The following is a 19002-nucleotide window of genomic DNA, read 5'->3' as shown; positions in this document are numbered from 1 at the left end:
GGGAGAGGAGGAGGGAGGGGAGAGAGGGGGAGGAGAGAGCGAGGGGGAGAAAGGGAAGGGGAGAGAGGGTGAGGGAAAGAGAGGGAGAGGGGGAGATAGAGAAATCTTACCGTGCACATGACAGTTTCTCACTCACCTTTGCCTCCTCTTGAGTGGAGAGCAGGCTGCTATTGGGATCTAAAACCACTCTGCCCTCCTTCTTTGGATAATCTGGATTCTCCAGGAGAAAATTACAAAGGCTGCAAGAGAGGAGATGCAAACAGCGGGTTACAGCAGTTTCCACAGAACGGATCGCATCCTCTGCAGAGTCTTCAAAAAAAGAAGAATAATTTGCAGGCCCTGGGAAGCGATAGGGTGGGGGGGGGGGGGCAGATGAAAGAAAACAGAAAGAGCGGTGCGACGGGGAGGCTGGGAAGAGTCAAACCATAGAGACCAGAAGGGACGAACCTGGAAGGGGTGAGGGAGTCAAGAGTACTAAAAAAAAAACAAGTGCTAGGAGCACTGTTTGTCAAGGCTGGTTGTGTGTCCTGCTTCAGAGCTATTGCCTCCCCCCCCCCCCAAAAAAACATTGTTCACAGGCTTCTAAAAGCGCCCCAAGAGCCTGCGTGCTCACATGTTTAAGACACAGCAGTGTGCTTACGTGTTCAAGTCACAGTAGTTCTTGCACTGTATCAGCTCTTCAATGTACTCTACGGTTACATCCGGAAACCTTGCTTCCTGCACGGGAGGGAAAGAAAACCACACGCGAGCTTTTATTCAGCCACCTCCCTGAATATCCTCCAGGTCCACAGTAGGTGTCAGGCATCAGAGGTTGCCATGGCTTCCAGGCGCAAACACACACACACACAAATACCAACCCCCCCCCACCTTCTCTTCTTTTTGTAGTTTCTGTTTTTTACAATTGCGCCTCACTTTGTCTCCAGAGCGAGGAGGAGGAGAAGGAGAAGACGACTGCAGATTTATACCCCACCCTTCTCTATGAATCAGAGTCTCCGAACAGCATACAATCTCCTATATCTTCTCCCCCCACACCGTGTGAGGTAGGTGGGGCTGAGAGAGCTCTCCCGGAAGCTGCCCTTTCAAGGACAACTCCTACGAGAGCTATGGCTGACCCAAGGCCATCCCAGCAGGTGCAAGTGGAGGAGTGGGGGATCAAACCCGGATAAGAGTACACGCACTTAACCACTACACCAAACTGGTTCAGTGTGTGTAAGACCCCACTCAGACAGTGGCCAGACTTGCTGAGCTACAGGGCATGCTTGGGGACACCCCCATGGTGGGATTGATTTTCTGACTTGACACCCACGTCAATGTTTTGGGGGGTGAAGAGCATTTAAAGGATGGGAGAAGGGGGTGAGAACAACCCTACACACACACACACAAAGAGTAAGGAGACAATCAAGAAAGGAAGATCAGATTATAAAGAAGCGCTTCTGACAGCAAGGATCACAGCAGAGCTCAAAGCATCAGAATCGAGGGCGGAGAATTTATTTAATTCATTTGTACCCTGTCTTTCTCCCAGGTAGGGAACCACAGCAGTTTACAGCGTTCTCCTCTTCTCCGTTTTACCCTCAAAACAACCCTGGGAGGCAAGTTAGGCTGAGAGACTGTGACCAGGCCACGGTCACCCAGCGAGCTTCGTTGGTGCGAGAGACAATTCGAACCCAGGCCTCTCAGACACTAGACTGACACTCTTAACTCTTAGTCCCACGCCACAACTTCTCTACCCATCAGGGGCAGGGCATTCGTCTGCTCTGGGGCCCCTCCCCCAGTGTTGATCTGCTGATGGAAGGGGGGGGGGGCTTACGGGCAGCAAACTGAGGCGTCACAACTGATGTGAACTTGCAGTGATGTCATTGCATTGCCAGCAATGTGGGGATGCTCTGGTGTTTGGGCAAAAAACTCAAAGGCACAAATGGCTTGCGCCATAGAGGTTGCCCAAAAACGAGAATGCCCCCACATTACCGGCACTGTGATGACATCCAGGGGTGGAATTCTAGCAGGTGCTCCTTTGCATATTAGGCCACACATCCCTGATGTAGCCAATCCTCCAAGAGCTTACAAGCCTTTTTTTTTTTTTTTGTAAGCTCTTGCGAGGGTTGGTTACATCAGGGTGATGTGATGGAGCTCCAGCTAGAATTACACCCCTGGAGAAAGCTATATAGTGGGGTAATTGGTCTTCAGCACCGAGGACAGCTCCAAAGGGATCAGAGAAGTTATTCCAAAGAAGGTCACAAATAAGCCTGTTGCAACTTGGGGTACACTGCAAGAGGTTAAAGAGGAAAGCCCTGGCTCAGAAGTAGGCACTATTGTACTCAGGGCTTTTTTTGGTAGCAGGAACTCCTTTGCATATTAGGCTGCACCCCCCTGATATGGCCAATCCTCCAAGAGCTTACAGTAGACTCTGTACTAAGAGCCCTGCAAACTCTTGGAGGATTGGCTACATCAGGGAGGTGTGGCCCAATATGCAAAGGAGCTCCTGCTAGAATTCCACCCCTGATGACATCACTTCCAGGGTGCACCAGAAGTGACTCCGCTGTGTTGCCAGGGTCAGACCTAGGCCTCAATCTGCTGCCAGGAAGAACCCCCCTTCCCCTGCCCGCTGCTGGCGGTACCAGGCAACCCTACTATCCCCCGCTCCCGTGGGCCCAGAACCCTTTAGCAATATCACCTGCCCGATTCACAGAGCACTGACCGTTTCCCTGACGAGTGAAGCGGCGACCTCTTTCTCCAGCCAAGGAGTGGCCTGCTTGAAAACTTGGCCGGTGCCAGATTTGAGCGACCCTTGGACAGGAAAGGACGGGCCTGCCTGTTCGTTTATCACCTGCGAGTGTCCTCCCTTCTCCTCCGGTGGGTGTGCCAGACGAGGGGACGCAGGGCCTGGGATACCGTCCTGCTGTGGTTCGGGACGCGGAAAGGCAGGCCCGGGGATCTCTTCCTGGTACACCCTGGGTCTCTTCCTGGGACACCCCGGCTCCACTTCCAACTGGAGCGGCCAGGGAGAAAGGTGATCGTCTACAGCATAGGCCTCGTTGTTCGCCAGCTGGAAGTACGGGTGGTCCAGCCGGGCGTCCTCCTGGATGCATCGGAAAGCCCCCCCGAGTTCCGGCACTCGCCTTGGCTGTGAATCCCCCTCTCTCCGGTCCCTTCCCTCCTGGTCAGTTACCAGGACTACTTCCTCCAAGTTAATGACTTCCACCTTGCGGGTCGGTCTCGCCTCCCTCGTTCGAGCCCCGCTGGGCCCTGGTTTCGGAATGGTGCCGTCCTCTTCTTTTGGCCTGGGGGGCTCCAAGGATTCTGGAAGCTCCACAACTTCGACCTCGCTCTTGTGCTCAGCCGGCATCACGGCGCTCGTCTCCACGCGATCGCAGCGAGTGGGGTGTTGCTGCAGGTTAACGGCCAGCTTCTGCTCGTCGTGAGGCCCTGTGGTCCTGGAGCCTCCTTCCCCTGTCTCGTTAACAGCGTGCCAGAGAGCGGTTGGCTTGATCACTGTGGGCCACAGATGCTGCCTGGCTGTTTTCTTAAAGAAGATACAGATAGGAGTTAGCGGGTCACAGATGCTGCCTGGCTGCTTTCTTAAAGAGGATACAGACAGGAGTTAGCAGGCCACAGATGCTGCCTGGTTGCTTTCTTAAAGAGGATACAGACAGGAGTTAACGAGCTACAGATGCTGCCTGGCTGCTTTCATAAAGAGGATACAGACAGGAGTTAGAGGGCTACAGATGCTGCCTGGCTGCTTTCATAAAGAGGATACAGACAGGAGTTAGCGGGCTACAGATGCTGCCTGGCTGCTTTCATAAAGAGGATACAGACAGGAGTTCGTGGGCCACAGATGTTGCCTGGCTGCTTTCTTAAAGAGGATACAGATAGGAGTTAGCAGGCCACAGATGCTGCCTGGCTGCTTTCTTAAAGAGGATACAGACAGGATTTCTCTGGAAGGACATCTGGGATCTGAATGAATCTTTAATGCTCCACTGTGGCGGTGGGACGGACTGATGTTTGCATTAAACCACAGAGATTGCTTCTCGCATCCCTTATTTTTGGGTGATACATTTTAAGTGGCAGACTCCCCCTTGGGATCAGTTCAGAAAACAATAACCAATTGGCTTAAATTAGCCAAAATATCCCTCTTGTCCAGTATTTTCCCCCTGGGTGGTCACTCTGCCCCAGTGAAGACCGGAAGCAGGTGGTGGGTGGCATTTCCGATAACTTGACAGCCTCCCCCCCGAAAAAAAACCCTGGTAATCCAAGGCATCCTGTCTCTCAACACCAGAGGGAGTTTTTGGCTATAGTGACTAAATAAGCATTGAAAGGCATTTGTATGAACTGGAGGGCGCATCACAGTTCTTGTTAGTAACAAGCTCCAACTATCCAGAGTAACGCAGGGGTGTCAAACCAATCTGTTATGAGGGCCAGATCTGTCATAAATGAGACCTTGTCGGGCTGGGCCATGTTGGGCCGGGCCGTATGTATTCCTATTTAAGATTAGGTAGCAGAGATTAAAAACTTTATAAAGGACACAAACACAATTAAAGATTATTTTTTTTAAAAAAAACCCCTTAAAATAAAACATGCTTAAACCATTAGCACTCAATGGTCTTAAAGAGGCTTTCTTTGTATTTATCCCATGGGATCCAAGGAACCGGGACCAGGAGGGGGAGGAGCCTCAGCCAATAGAAGGAAGAGAGGCTTGGCTCAGCAGTTCTGATGTGCGATAGAGAGAGTCTGACAAAGCAAGCTCTGCCTTCTCCCCTTCCTCCCCGAGGGAGGAGCCTCAGCCAATGGAGAAAACAGAGGCTTTGCTCTGTCGCTCCTGTGTGATTGAGCAAGCCTGGCAAAGTAAGCTGTGATGCAGAAGGAAGCGAGACAGAGAGAGAGAAGGAAGCAGAGGACAGCCAGTTGCTTGGAGGCCCGACAGGAGCCCTCCGGGGGCTTGATTTGGACCCCAGGCCGCATGTTTGACACCCCCGGAAAGCATTTCCCTGCCTCTCAACCCCAGAGGGAGCTTTTTCCTATGAAGCAACATTACTGGGGTCCCGTTCTTAGTCCTCAGAGAAAGAAAGGTCAGATAAAATTGTTCTAAACATCTGGCGGGGGTGGAAAGTGCCGTCAAGTCCCGGCCAACTCACAGCGACCCCAGGGGGCTTCCAAGGCACAAGCCGAACAGAGGTGCTTTGCCCTTGCCTGCCTCTGTGTGGCAACCCTGGGCTTCCCGGGGGTCTCCCATCCAAATACTAACCAGAGCTGACCCTGCTCAGCTTCTAAGATCCATCTAGCCTGGGCCACCCAGGTCAGGGCTTTCAATATTTAAAACATCAGAGGGGTTGGGTGGGAAAAGCAGCCATTAATATGGTCTTTCCTCTATCTCAGGGGTGGCCCTCCAGATGGTTTTTTGCCTACAACTCCCATCGGCCCCAGCCACTGGCCATGCTGGATGGGCTGATGGGAGTTGTAGGCAAAAAACATCTGGAAAGCTACTGTTGGCCACCCCTGAGCTATCAAATTGCTATGAAGAAGAATTGCAGATTTATACCCCGCCCTTCTCTCTGAAACAGAGACTCAGAGTGGCTCACAATCTCCTTTACCTTCTTCCCCCACAACAGACACCCTGTGAGGTGGGTGGGGCTGAGAGGGCTCTCCCAGCAGCTGCCCTTTCAAGGACAACCTCTGCCAGAGCTATGGCTGACCCAAGGCCATTCCAGCAGCTGCAAGTGGAGGAGGGGGGAATCAAACTCCGGTTCTCCCAGCTAGGAGTCCGCACACTTAGCCACTACATCAAACTGGCTCTCTTGGCTCAGTGGTTCTGCTGTGCGATTGAGAGAGCCTGGCAAAGCAAGCTCTGCCTTCTCCCCTTTCATCTACCAGACTCATCTTTCAGGCAAGACTGAAATCAACCAGAGAAAGAGCCTTCTCCATCACTGCCCCCCATTGGTGGAACCGACTGCCCGAGGCGATCAGAGCTTTCTCGACTGCCGCCCCTCATTGGTGGAACCGACTGCCCGAGGCTCTCAGAGCCCAGTTCCACAAGGCCTGCAAGACGATACTATTATCCCAGCTGGCCTTTAACTGAACCTGCCGAGATGTAAGATCTAATTGGATGTCTTAGAACATTGAATGCCACCTCTAACTAAATGGAAATTGACACCAAATTATTTAAATTGTTTTAACTTAATGTTTAACTCAATTGTTTTATTGTGATTTACTGTGTATTGTGAGCCGCCTTGAGCCTGCTTCGGCAGGGTGTAAATCGAAACGAAACTATTATTGTTGCCATTGCTATTAAAATCCTAGCCTTTCTCTAAGGAGACCAGGCGGGCACACCTGGCTCTTCCTTCCGCACTTTCATCCTTGCCACGACCCTGAGAGGCAGGTTCAGAAGGGAGTAAGCCGGCTCAAGATCCCCAAGGGGGTTCACAGCGGAGGGGTGGATTCGAATCAGGGTCTCCCCAGTCTTATTCTAGATTCGGGCCCAGGAGCGTTTTAGAGACCAACTAGATTTTCGGGGAAGGAGCTTCCAAAAGTCAAAGCTCCCTTGGACTCGTCTATCACAGACTGGCACAGCTTCCCTCTGAACCGATCTTATTCTGACTCTCCAACCGCTATACTGCACTACCCCTTTGCTGTGGACTGTAACACCTTATTTTTTTTTGCCTGTTCCAAGCCAACAGTACAATGGAGGGGGGGGGGCAGTATTACCTTCAAGGTCTGGGACCGACGTATTTTTGAGACCACCTCGCCTGCCATACCCCCTGAAAGAGCATTATGCTTCTTAGGCAACAACAAGCTGACAATCCCGGGGCCGAGGAACATTCGCTCAACCGGAGCTACGGCCTTTTCGGCGATAGCTGTGGCTTTGTGGAATGAGCTTCCGGAAGAGATCCGGGCCCTGGGGGGACTTGGCTCAATTGCACAAAGCTCGCAAAATGGAACTGTATTGACAGGCTTATGGGTCAAGACCACGGAGTTCTCGTTTGTATCCTTGCCCTCTGCTTCCACCCCTCCCCTCTCTCCCCAGGTATATAGTCATACCTGGGGAGAGAGGGGAGGTGGGCAATTGTTTGACTTGTAGATACTTATTTTCATTGGCTTCAGCTGCCTATTTCTGTTGCAATCCGTTCGGAGCCCCGTGATGGCGGGGGGGGAGCAGAATATAAACCGAACCAACAAGGAAAGAAATACCTCCAGCAAAATGACCACGTCCTCGTCCTCCCCCTCCCGGCGAACGGGGACGTTCAGGATCACCGGCAAGTCTTCATCCGAGGAGTCCGAAGAGATGGTGATCAGCTCCACTTCTCCGCGGTTCCTCCTGTCTGGAGGGAAGCACGTAAGCTCATCTACTGGCTGAGGCTTTCCGGCGGCTCATAAATACGTATTCGTTAAAGTCCTGGCAGTTTTGGACTGAAAGATGTTTCTCGGGTTTGCATTGTAATAAAAGCGGGACAGAAGAGAAACTCAAGGGAACCGACTCCCGACGCGGCCGTGCTGTGCTGCGTGTATTCTCGCCAGGGCAACCTCTGCCAACCGCTGCAGATCTTTGGCACTGGGATGGCTCGGATACCCTGGACTCTAAGAGGACCCTTCCTGGATCGCGACGACCTAGCAACAGTGATCCATGCTACGGTCACCTTGAGGTTGGACTACTGCAATGCCCTCTACATGGGGCTATCCCTGTGCCGAACTCGGAAATTGCAGCTGGTGCAGAATGCCGCAGCACGGCTGTTATTGGGCCTCCCAAGATGGGGGCACATTCGGCCGGGTCTTCGGACTCTGCACTGGCTTCCAATAATATTCCGAGTTCGGTACAAGGTGCTGGTCATTACCTTTAAAGCCCTATATGGCCTGGGACCTGCCTACCTGAAGGACCGTCTCTCCCCACATGTTCCCCAGAGAGTACTGAGGTCAGGAACCCAAAACCTCGCTATCCCTGGGCCAAAAGAAGCCCGCCTTAAATCGACTAGGGACAGGGCCTTCTCTGTTATGGCCCCTACATGGTGGAACCAGCTACCGGAGGAGGTGAGGGCCCTGCGGGACCTTATTCAGTTTCGCAGGGCCTGTAAGACAACCCTCTTCTGGTTAGCTTACACCTAACTGATATGGGAAACTAATGTAGCTTTACCAGATTCTTGCTATGTATACTGTTATAAGGTTTGATGTTTTAAGGTTTTAAATGTTTTTGACTGTTTTAACTGCTTATATATTTAAATGTTAATTTAATTTTTGCTTTATTATCTGCTGTGAGCCGCCCTGAGCCATCTTTGTGGGAAGGGCGGGATATAATTAATTAATTAATTAATAAAGCGGAAGGCTGCCTCTGATGGGAGAAGGTGGAACTATAGCCCACTTGAAGCACATCCTAAGTTGGCAGACATACACATACGGTTGTAGAGGAGGGAGGGGGATATTAGTGAAGGGTAGGCTCAAGAGGCTTCTGAACAAAGAGACACAGGACACGAAAGGCAAAGAGCGGGCCACGGGATGGCTGTTCGCCTCTCACAGTCTGTACCGGGGTGGCCAAACTTGCTTAACATAAGAGCCACATAGAATAAATGCCAGATGTTCGAGAGCCGCAAGACATGAATGTCAAATGTTTGAGAGTTGGGAGGGAGGGAGGAAGGGAGGGAGGGAGGGAGGGAGGGAGGGAGGGAGGGAGGGAGGGAGGGAAGGAAGGAAGGAAGGAAGGAAGGAAGGAAGGAAGGAAGGAAGGAAGGAAGGAAGGAAGGAAGGAAGGAAGGAAGGAAGGAAGGAAGGAAGGAAGGAAGGAAGGAAGGAAGGAAGGAGGGAGGGAGGGAAGGAGGGAGGGAGGGAGGGAGGGAGGGAGGGAGGGAAGGCAGGAAGGCAGGAAGGCAGGAAGGAAGGAAGGAAGGAAGGAAGGAAGGAAGGAAGGAAGGAAGGAAGGAAGGAAGGAAGGAAGGAAAAAGACTGCAGATTTATACCCCACCCTTCTCTCTGAATCAGAGACTCAGAGCGGCTTACAATCTCTTATATCTTCTCCCCCCACAACAGACACCCCGTGAGGTGGGTGGGGCTGAGAGGGCTCTTGGGTCAGCCATAGCTCTGGCAGAGGTTGTCAGCTGCTGTGAGAGTCCTCTCCAATCCCACCCACCTCACAGGGTGTCTGTTGTGGGGGAGGAAGATAAAGGAGATTGTGAGCCGCTCTGAGACTCTTCGGAGTGGAGGGCAGCATATAAATCCAATCCAATTTCTTCTTCTAACAGCAGCTGCCCTTTCAAGGACAACTCCTGCGATAGCTATGGCCAACCCAAGGCCGTTCCAGCAGCTGTAAGTGGAAGAGTGGGGAATCAACCCAGTTCTCCCAGATAAGAGTCCACGCACTTAACCAGTACACTAAACTGGTTCTCCCTCTTCTAGAGCGAAGGAGAGAGGGAAGGAAGGAAGATAGAATAGATTCGGGAGGGAGAGGTGGAAAGAAAGCAACTTTAACTTTAAAAGCATATCCCAAGCCACTGGGCCGGCTTGACTTGAAGTGATTCAAAGAGACAAATGCCTTCTCCAAGCCAGCCAATGGAGCAGTGGGGGCTTTGAGAACCACACAATATGTGTGAAGGAGTCATACGTGGCTCTCGAGCCACAATTTGGCCGCCCCCTGGTCTGTACCTTCAATGGCCATTTGATGCCGTTGTTCCTTAATTCCCCCTCTGACACTGTGCGTGTGTCTGTCTGCTAGCGGAGGAGGCATACCACGCCTACCTTCTGAAGTGGGCACCAATCTACAAAAGCTTATGCCGCACTAAGACTGTTCGGAGCAAGAACCACCCCACCCCTGGAAAAGGGCTTCCTTGCCTACTCCTTCAGAAATATTCCTCATAACTGCCACAGTTTTCTTTTTTCACATACCGAGAAGCTTTAGAACAGGGGTCTCTCCAACACTGTGCCCGTGGGTGCCATGGCGCCCGCCAACACCTTCCCTGGTGCCCAACAAGTATTTTTAGAAAATGGATGGGCAGGTTGGGCTTTGGCCGCTAGAAATCCAATTAGCGGTACAGATTTTTTTAAAAAAAACACTGCTTTGGCAGCTGCTGCCAACCCTGCAAGGAACTTCACTGCGCGGCTGAAGGTGGGTAAAATGGCTGCCCCCACCTCCTTTGGCAGCCATTTTGCGGCTGGACCCACCTCGCTTTGTCAGAATGCCACAGGTGTCAGTAGGCTCAAAAAAGTTGAGGGGGGGCCCTGCAGCAGAGCAACGGCTCAATGAAAACGACACCTCCCAAGAGGGGAAAGTGCTTTCAGACTGCGGCACGTGCCCCACTCAAGACGTTTGCAAGCCTCGAGAGAAGAGATCTGGTTTGCCGGATCTGCTTTAAAAAGATGAAGATGAAGATATTGGATTTATATCCCACCCTCCACTCCGAAGAGGCTCAGAGCAGCTCACAATCTCCTTTACCTTCCTCCCCCCCCCCACAACAGACACCCTGTGAGGTAGATGAAGATATTGGATTTATATCCCGCCCTCCACGCCGAAGAGTCTCGGAACGGCTCACAATCTCCTTTCTCTCCCCCCCACAACAACAGACACCTTGTGAGGTAGATGAAGATATTGGATTTATATCCCGCCCTCCACTCCGAAGAGTCTCAGAGCGGCTCACAATCTCCTTTCCCTTCCCCGCCCCCACAACAGAAACCCTGTGAGGTAGATGAAGATATTGGATTTATATCCCGCCCTCCACTCCGAAGAGTCTCAGAGCGGCTCACAATCTCCTTAACCTTCCCCCCCCGCAACAACAGACACCCTGTGAGGTAGATGAAGATATTGGATTTATATCCCGCCCTCCACTCCAAAGAGTCACAGAGCGGCTCACAATCTCCTTTCCCTTCCCACCCCCGACAACAGACACCCTGTGAGGTAGGTGAAGATATTGGATTTATATCCTGCCCTCCACTCCGAAGAGTCTCAGAGCAGCTCACAATCTCCTTTACCTTCCCCCCCACCCCCCCGCAACAACAGACACCCTGTGAGGTAGATGAAGATACTGGATTTATATCTCGCCCTCCACTCTGAAGAGTCTCAGAGCGGCTCACAATCTCCTTAACCTTCCCCACCCCCCCAACAACAGACACCCTGTGAGGTAGATGAAGATATTGGATTAATATCCCGCCCTCCACTCTGAAGAGTCTCAGAGCGGCTCACAATCTCCTTTCCCTTCCCACCCCCTACAACAGACACCCTGTGAGATAGATGAAGATATTGGATTTATATCCTGCCCTCCACTCCGAAGAGTCTCAGAGTGGCTCACAATCTCCTTTCCCTTCCTCCCCCGCAACAGACACCCTGTGAGGTGGGTGGGGCTGAGAGGGCTCTCACAGCAGCTGCCCTTTCAAGGACAACCTCTGCCAGAGCTATGGCTGACCCAAGGCCATTCCAGCAGCTGCAAGTGGAGGAGTGGGGAATCAAACCTGGTTCTCCCAGATAAGAGTCCACACACTTCACCACTACACCAGGCTCTCCTTTAAATGCCACAACTGTCAGAAAGGTAGCCATGTCAAAAGCCCCGCCCATGGAGAGAAACGGCAGGAGCAGGAAATGCATCCCTTACCTTTCTCTGGGTAGAAATGACTCAAATCGATGACTTCTTTGTTGCTGTCTCCTCCTTCCATGATCGAAAGCTACGCGTGCGAAAGCAAAGGCATGGCAGTCAATCCCTCGAGAGCGCCTAGAGACGAGAGACCAACGGGATCATGCGTCTAGGGCAGCATAACCTCTGGAGACACCATAGAGAACAGTCCATAGATTTGTTTAATTCATTTGCGCCCTGCCTTTTCCCCCCAAAGGGGACCCAGAGTGGCTCACCTCAATCGCCTCTCCTCCATTTTATCCTCACAACAACCCCGTGAGGTAGGTGAGGCGGAGAGCGAGTGACTGGCCCAAGGCCATCCAGCAAGCTGCCACAGCATGAGTGGGAATTTGAACCCAGTCTCCCACATACTAGTCCAACACCCTTAACCTTAATCTTTCACACGTATCGTGTGGCTCTCAAAGGCCCTATTGCCCCATCAGCCAGCTTGGAGAAGGCCTTTGTCTCTTTAAATCACTTCCCCAAGCCAAGCCAGCTGTGGTTTGGAGAATGAATTTAAAGTCGCTTTCTTTTCACCTCTCCCTCCCCCATCTATTTTCCTATTTTTCCTTCCTTCCTTCCTTCCTTCCTTCCTTCCTTCCTTCCTTCCTTCCTTCCTTCCTTCCTTCCTTCCTTCCTTCCTTCCTTCCTTCCTTCCTTCCTTCCTTCCTTCCTTCCTTCCTTCCTTCCTCCCTTCCTCTCTCAAACATCTGACGTTTCTGTCTGGCAGCCCTCAAACATCTGATGTTTGTTCTATGTGGTTCTTACATTAAGCGAGTTTGGCTACCCCTGGTACAGCTGATTTCTGAGCGAATAGGCTCAGGACCCAATGTAAGGAATCTCACTTTTCCTTGTGGATCAGACATAAGTTTCCAGTTCCCAAAGTTGAAAAGCCTAAAACCTTCGGAGAGCTACATCTGATGTTGTAAAGGATGCACGGTTTCAATGGATTTAGGAAAAACAAAAAGACAAAACCTCTTTTGCTTCAAGGGCTTCTCAGCGGCCCAACCCCAGTGACCAGGTTATTGCAAACCAGAGAATGACCGGCTGTAAAACCAATGACTGTAAACCATTAAAGCCTGCTTGGGAACTGGAACTGAAAGTCCGCATGGCTGCAGGGCAAGAAACCTGCCCAGCATTTTTTAAAGAGCTTCCCTAGGAGAGCGATTTGTAACTCTCAATGTCCGTAAAGCCACGTTCCCAGAATCCAAAGCAGCAAACCAAACTGCAGACAGAACACCGAGGTTTCCTTATCGGTGAAAAAGGGCAGCCCTTTCCAAAGATCTCCAGTATTGTTTGGGGACGTGCATTTCCACAAAGCAGAAAAGACTTCCCAGCCAGCTTCCAGGGGATTTTTCGGCTGGTCTTGACTGACACTCGCATGTTCGTAAGAGCACAGAAGAACATACAAAGGGCTGTGTTGGATCAAACCAAAGGCCCGCCGAGTCCAGCGTTCTGTTTGCACACAGCTGTCTAAAGTTAAAGTGAAAGTGGAAAGTTTTTATATTGTCTGAACTGTTTTTCATGGCTCGATACAGAGAGTCAGCGTGGGGTAGTGGTTAAGAGTGTCCAGCTAGGATCTAGGAGACCAGGGTTCAAAACTCCACTCATAAGAACATAAGAGGAGCTCTGCTGGATCAGACAAGTGAGGGTCCATCCAGTCCAGCTTCCCATCTCACCCAGTGACCACCCAGTTCCTCGAGAGGACCAACAACAGGACATAGAGGCTGAGGCCTTCCCTTAACAAGAATATCAGAAGAGCCTTGCTGAGTCAGACCAGTGGTCCATCTAGTCCAGCATCCCATCTCACAGAATGGCCAACCAGTTCCTCTGGAAGCTAACAACAGGGCAGAGAGGCTGAGGTCTTCATAAGAACATCAGAAGAGCCCTGCTGGATCAGATCAGTGGTCCATCTAGTCCAGCATCCTGACTCACATAACTGGCCAACCAGTTCCTCTGGAGAGCCAACAACAGGGCAGAGCGGCCGAGGTCTTCATAAGATCAGAAGAACCCTGCTGGATCAGACCAGTGAAGGTCCATTCAGTCCAGCATCCTGTCTCACACAGTGGCCAACCAGTTCCTCTGGAGGGGCAACAACAGGGCATAGAGGCCGAGGCCTTCATAAGACCCTCAGAAGAGCCCTGCTGGATCTGACCAGTGGTCCATCTAGTCCAGCATCCTGTCTCACACAGTGGCCAACCAGTTCCTCTGGAGGGCCAACAACAGGGCAGAGAGGCCAAGGCCTTCATAAGAACCTCAGAAGAGCCCTGCTGGATCTGACCAGTGGTCCATCTAGTTCAGAATCCTGTGGCTAACCAGTTCCTCTGGAGGGCCAACAACAGGGCAGAGAGGCCGAGGCCTTCATAAGAACCTCAGAAGAGCCCTGCTGGATCTGACCAGTGGTCCATCTAGTTCAGCATCCTGTGGCCAACCAGTTCCTCTGGAGGGCCAACAACAGGGCAGAGAGGCTGAAGCCATGGAAGTTTACTGAATGATCTGGGGCTACTCAACACCCTCTCTGCCTACCTTACCTCACAGGGTGCTGTGAGAATAAAGTGGAACCGTGTAAGTTGCTTTGGGTCCCGTACACATGAACCAAATAAACAGAAAGGCAAGCCAAGAGGAATCACGGCAGGAAGAAAGCTAAACTTCTACAATCCAAGATGCCTCAATTCACCGGGGGGGGGGGGGGAGGAGTCTGAAGATGGATCATAATAATCTTTCCCCTTTTTCCAAACTCTGCAGGCAGAACAGTGGATGTTCTCTCCCCTCCCCCCTTCAGACTGAGGGAATGGCAGCCAGTGTGGGGCTTTCCCCTTCAGCTCTTGGTTCAGAGGAAGTGGGGATTTCTGGCGGTGAAGATAGTACCAAACGCTTGCTCAATTCAATCAGGATCTACTAGTATGCAATGATCTCCCAGGGTCTAAGCCTGCTTAATGTCAGAGCCACACAGAATAAATGTCAGATGTCTGAGAGTCACAAGACATGAACATTAGCTGGAGGGAGGGAGGGAAGGAAGGAAATAGATGGGAGGGAGAGATAGAAAGAAAGCAACTTTAAATTTAAATGCATTCTCCAAGCTGCATGGGTGGCTGGGCGAAATGATTTAAAGAGACAAATGCCTTCTCCAAGCCAGCTCACAGGGCAGTGGGGGCTTCGAGAGCAGGACAGGATATGTGAAAGAGCCACACGTGGTTCCCTAGCTGCAGTTTGGCCACCCCTGGCCCAGCTGAAGAACTCTCAGCAGTCTCTCTGCCAGCTGGAATGAGCCAAATATCTAGACTGGGGGGGGGGGGGGGGAGAGAAGAAATCTGGAACCCGCCTGGCAAAATGGGGAGAGAGAAGCTTAAGATCTCCGCCTTTTTAACAATTGCTAAGAGGAAAGTTCCAAGCAGTGACTCAGGAGGAGTTGCGACAGTCAGCATCCCCTGAGGCAATTACCCCTGCTGCTAATCAGCCCCACAAGGCGCTTTAATCACAATGAATGCAGGAGTCAGTGGAGACTCAGACATTCCAAGCAGAGGCTGCCCAGAAAGAGGAAAAACCGGAGCAGTGACTCAAGCAGAGGCACCTCCAGCAGCCTCCTGTGTGAAAAAGTACTTCAGGCTACACTTTTAAGGGATTCCTCCCAGCATAGTCTCTGGAAACCGCAGAGTGTCTGGACAAATACCAGAAGCCTGGAGGTACTTTTCCTCACAATTTCGGGGCCCGCCGAAAAAACGCAATCAATATTTTCACTGCTGGAAGCGGTGAAATTCTTTCCCAAAACGAGGTCTTCGCTCACTCGAATTGCACGGCACAAAGATTTTTTATGTAAGACCATCTCTAGCATCAGAGAATCATCACTCCTGTACTTTCAAGGAGCATATACACTATTTTGAAGGCTGTACCTGCTGTTTAAAGGTGCCTGGATTTCGTCCACTAGGAATATGCTGCGTGGTATACAACAATCCACAAACAAAAAGCCCAGCGTTCCCAAGGTCATAAAGCTTTAACTGCATCTTGGCAAGCCCCCTGTCCTATCCAGAAATGTATAAAAATGTCTCGATCCAAATGACACACGTCCTTTTGCACACTTCAAAACTTGTATTTCCTATATTAAACCTCCCCCATCCCCAAGAAGGCGAAAACTACGATAAGTATGCTAAAGCAGCATCATGTTCAGCAATGTGAAACTCTCTCTCTTTCTCTCTCTCTCTCTGAGAGCCAGTTTGGTGTAGTGGTTAAGTGTGCAGACTCTTATCTGGGAGAACCAGGTTTGATTCCCCACTCCTCCACTTGCAGATGCTGGAATGGCCTTGGGTCAGCCATAGCTCTGGCAGAGGTTGTCCTTGAAAGGGCAGCTGCTGTGAGAGCCCTCTCCAGCCCCACCCACCTCACAGGATGTCTGCTGTGGGGGAGGAAGGTCAAGGAGATTGTGAGCCGCTCTGAGACTCTTCGGAGTGGAGGGCGGGATATAAATCCAATATCTTCATCTACCTCACAGGGTGTCTGTCATGGGGGAGGAAGGGAAAGGAGATTGTGAGCCACCCTGAGACTCTTCGGAGTGGTGGGCTGGATATAAATCCAATATCTTCATCTACCTCACTGGGTGTCTGTTATTGGTGGGGGGAGGTAAAGGAGATTGTGAGCCGCCCTGAGACTCTTCGGAGTGGAGGGCGGGATATAAATCCAATATCATCATCTTCTTACCTGGGAGAACTGGGTTTGATTCCCCACTCCTCCACCTGCAGCTGCTGGGATGGCCTTGGGTCAGCCATAGCTCTGGCAGAGGTTGTCCCTGAAAGGGCAGCTGCTGGGAGAGCCCTCTGAGCCCCACCCACCTCACAGGGTGTCTGTTGTGGGAGGAGAAGATAGAGATTGGAAGCCGCTCTGAGTCTCTGATTCAGAGAGAAGAGCGGGGTATCAATCTTCAGTTTTCTTCTCTCTAGCAAGAGATCAAGGTCTGTTTGTAGCGGTAGAAAAGAGAAAGAGTCCAGGAACTCCTTAAAGACATGCAAAATTGGTGGCAGGAGAGGCGTTTGGTGAGTCATTGTTTGGTGAGCAGTGACTCATGAAGGCGCCTACCCCGCCCCAAATTCTCCTCAGCAATTCTTGTCAACTCTAAGAAACTCGGGGAAGTTTCAGAAGAAGCGAGCGGAGACTCACAAAAGCTCCTGGCCCTGCCACAAATTGAGTTCTCATCAGCAATTTTTTTCAGCTCTACAAAACTTGGGGCAGGGTGATCTGAAGAAGCGAGCGGCGACTCATGAAAGCTCACCCCCTGCCACAAATGTCCTTAGTCTTCAAGGTCTTTAATTTTGTTCGTTTTTAAGAGGAGCTCTGTGGCGCAGAGTGGTAAAGCTGCAGTACTGCAGTCGGAGCTCTCTGCTCACGGCCTGAGTTCAGTCCCAGCAGAAGCTGGGTTCAGGTAGCTGGCTCCAGGTTGACTCAGCCTTCCATCCTTCCGTGGTGGGTAAAATGAGACCCCAGCTTGCTGGGGGGGAAATGTAAAAGACTGGGGAAGGCAATGGCAAACCACCCTGTAAAAAGTCTGCTGTGCAAACATTGTGAAAGCAGCGTCACCCCAGAGTCAGAAACGACTGATGCTTGCACAGGGGACCTTTCCTTGACCTTGACCTTTTTAGGCTCTTGGACTTCTCTCTCTCTACCACTATTTATAGCCACCATTTTGCATGTAGAAATGGAAAGCGCTTCTAATTTTAATACGATAAATATGTCAAATAGTACGTTGTTACACTGCCAGCGTATTTACTTGTTCAAAAGAAAGGAAGGAAGGAAGGAAGCTACATCCAAAGATTTCATTCCAAACCCACAAAGAGAATGTCCCCCAAGGCCGACTAGATATCATTCCTTCAGGCTTTCGGTACATCCGTTTGGGGTCGCCCGGCCCTCTTTGGGAAGGAAGATTTCAGACTAAGAAGATGATGGGGGGGGGGGGATGTTTCACCAATAGGCTGGTGGGAATGAACTGTGCGATTGTGGACAGACAAACTGTAGCCAAAAAATGGGATGTATAATTACTGAGAAGGAGTGGAAAGTAAAGGACTGAGAAGTCAACCACACAGTATTTTTGGACCACCGTAGGCCGGTTCGGAAGACCTAATGGAAGCAAATATACTGAGGTCTGAAGCCACAGGCAGGGTCTCCAATGGAGAAGAGCTGGATTCATACCCTCCGTTTCACTCGGAGTCTCAGAGCAGCATATGATCTCCTTCCTTTCCTCTTCCCACCCTGTGAGGTAGATGGAGGTGGGAGAGCTCTGAGAGAACAACTCTGAGGGAACAGTGACTGACCCAAGGTCACCCAGCTGGCTGCATGTGGAGGAGTGGGGAATCAAACCTGGGTCTCCAGACCGGAGTCTGCCAAGCTCTTAACCACTATATTAAACTGGGTCTCTAGTCTACAAGAGGCCTACAAACAAATCTAAATAGCCACCAGTATAAACTGAAGGGATACTGAAGACCAGGGGTTAAATTCCAGCAGGAGCTCCTTTGCATTTTAGGCCCCACACCCCTGATGTCACCAATCCTCCAAGAGCTTACAAGGCTCTTTTTGATAGGTTCTTGGAGGATTAGCGACATCAGGGGGCGTGGCCTTAGGCAAAGGAGCTCCTGCTAGAGACCCATCTTTCTATCCTGCCCCATGCCAAAAGCTCAGGAAGAGAGGACAAATCAGATAAGGATTTTTTAAAAGTCCCAACGTGACCTGCTCACAATCCAGAGGGCAAGCCGCCACTAACGGACAACCTATCTGGACGGCTGCCGAAAGATCCAAAGGGCACAGGAGGGGGTTGCTAAATAGGATCTGTATCGTCTGTTCAGCCAAGTTCTTGGGCAGAGATCTTTCACACATCACTCGACCCTTGAAACTGGAGGTGCCGTGGGGGGCAGCTCTTCTCCACCTGACACTCAAGGTCAGTCTTGAAAGCCAGTTTGGTGTAGTGGTGAAGTGCGTGGACTCTTATCTGGGAGAACCGGGTTTGATTCCCCACTTCTCCATTTGCAGCTGCTGGAGTGGCCTTGGGTCAGCCACAGCTCTGGCAGAGGTTATCCTTGAAAGGGCAGCTGCTGGGAGAGCCCTCTCAGCCCCACCCACCTCTCAGGGTGTCTGTTGTGGGGGAGGAAGATATAGGAGATTGTAAGCCGCTCAGATTCAGAGAGAAAGGCAGGGTATAAATCTGCAATTCTTCTTCTTGTTGTCTCCTTTGACTGGCAGCAGCTTCTTCCAGGTCTTGGGCAAGAAGCCTTTCAAGCCACCTCTAAGTTTTCAAGTGGAGATGCCGGGTATTGAACCGGGGACTCTGGGCATGCCAAGCAGATGCTCTGCCACTGAGCCGCAGCCAGTCTCCACCTGGAGTTGACTTCTGCTGAGCCTTGCTCCATCAAGGTCAGTCACAGGGAAAGGTCTTTCAAGAAGAAGATGATACTGG

General features: G+C 51.2%; 2 protein-coding genes across 2 annotated transcripts in view; both read right to left on the bottom strand.

Annotated features, from left to right (window-relative positions):
* PDAP1 (PDGFA associated protein 1) overlaps positions 1-19002 on the bottom strand; it is a 465345-nt gene that overhangs the window by 116117 nt on the left and 330226 nt on the right. The gene's annotated exons all lie outside the window — the stretch shown is intronic.
* LOC132588590 (E3 ubiquitin-protein ligase RNF216-like) overlaps positions 1-19002 on the bottom strand; it is a 285209-nt gene that overhangs the window by 261632 nt on the left and 4575 nt on the right. The window contains exons 2-6 of the mRNA XM_060261021.1: positions 11549-11669; positions 7180-7312; positions 2696-3520; positions 641-717; positions 137-239 (exon numbers count right to left, since the gene is read on the bottom strand). Coding sequence (XP_060117004.1) covers positions 137-239; positions 641-717; positions 2696-3520; positions 7180-7312; positions 11549-11613 — 1203 coding nt within the window. The 5' untranslated portion in view covers positions 11614-11669. The remainder of the gene's footprint in view (positions 1-136; positions 240-640; positions 718-2695; positions 3521-7179; positions 7313-11548; positions 11670-19002) is intronic.

The sequence above is a fragment of the Heteronotia binoei genome, chromosome 20 (assembly GCF_032191835.1).
Source record: "Heteronotia binoei isolate CCM8104 ecotype False Entrance Well chromosome 20, APGP_CSIRO_Hbin_v1, whole genome shotgun sequence".
NCBI classification, from domain to species: Eukaryota; Metazoa; Chordata; class Lepidosauria; order Squamata; family Gekkonidae; genus Heteronotia; species Heteronotia binoei.
This window is presented reverse-complemented; position numbering and strand designations above follow the sequence as displayed.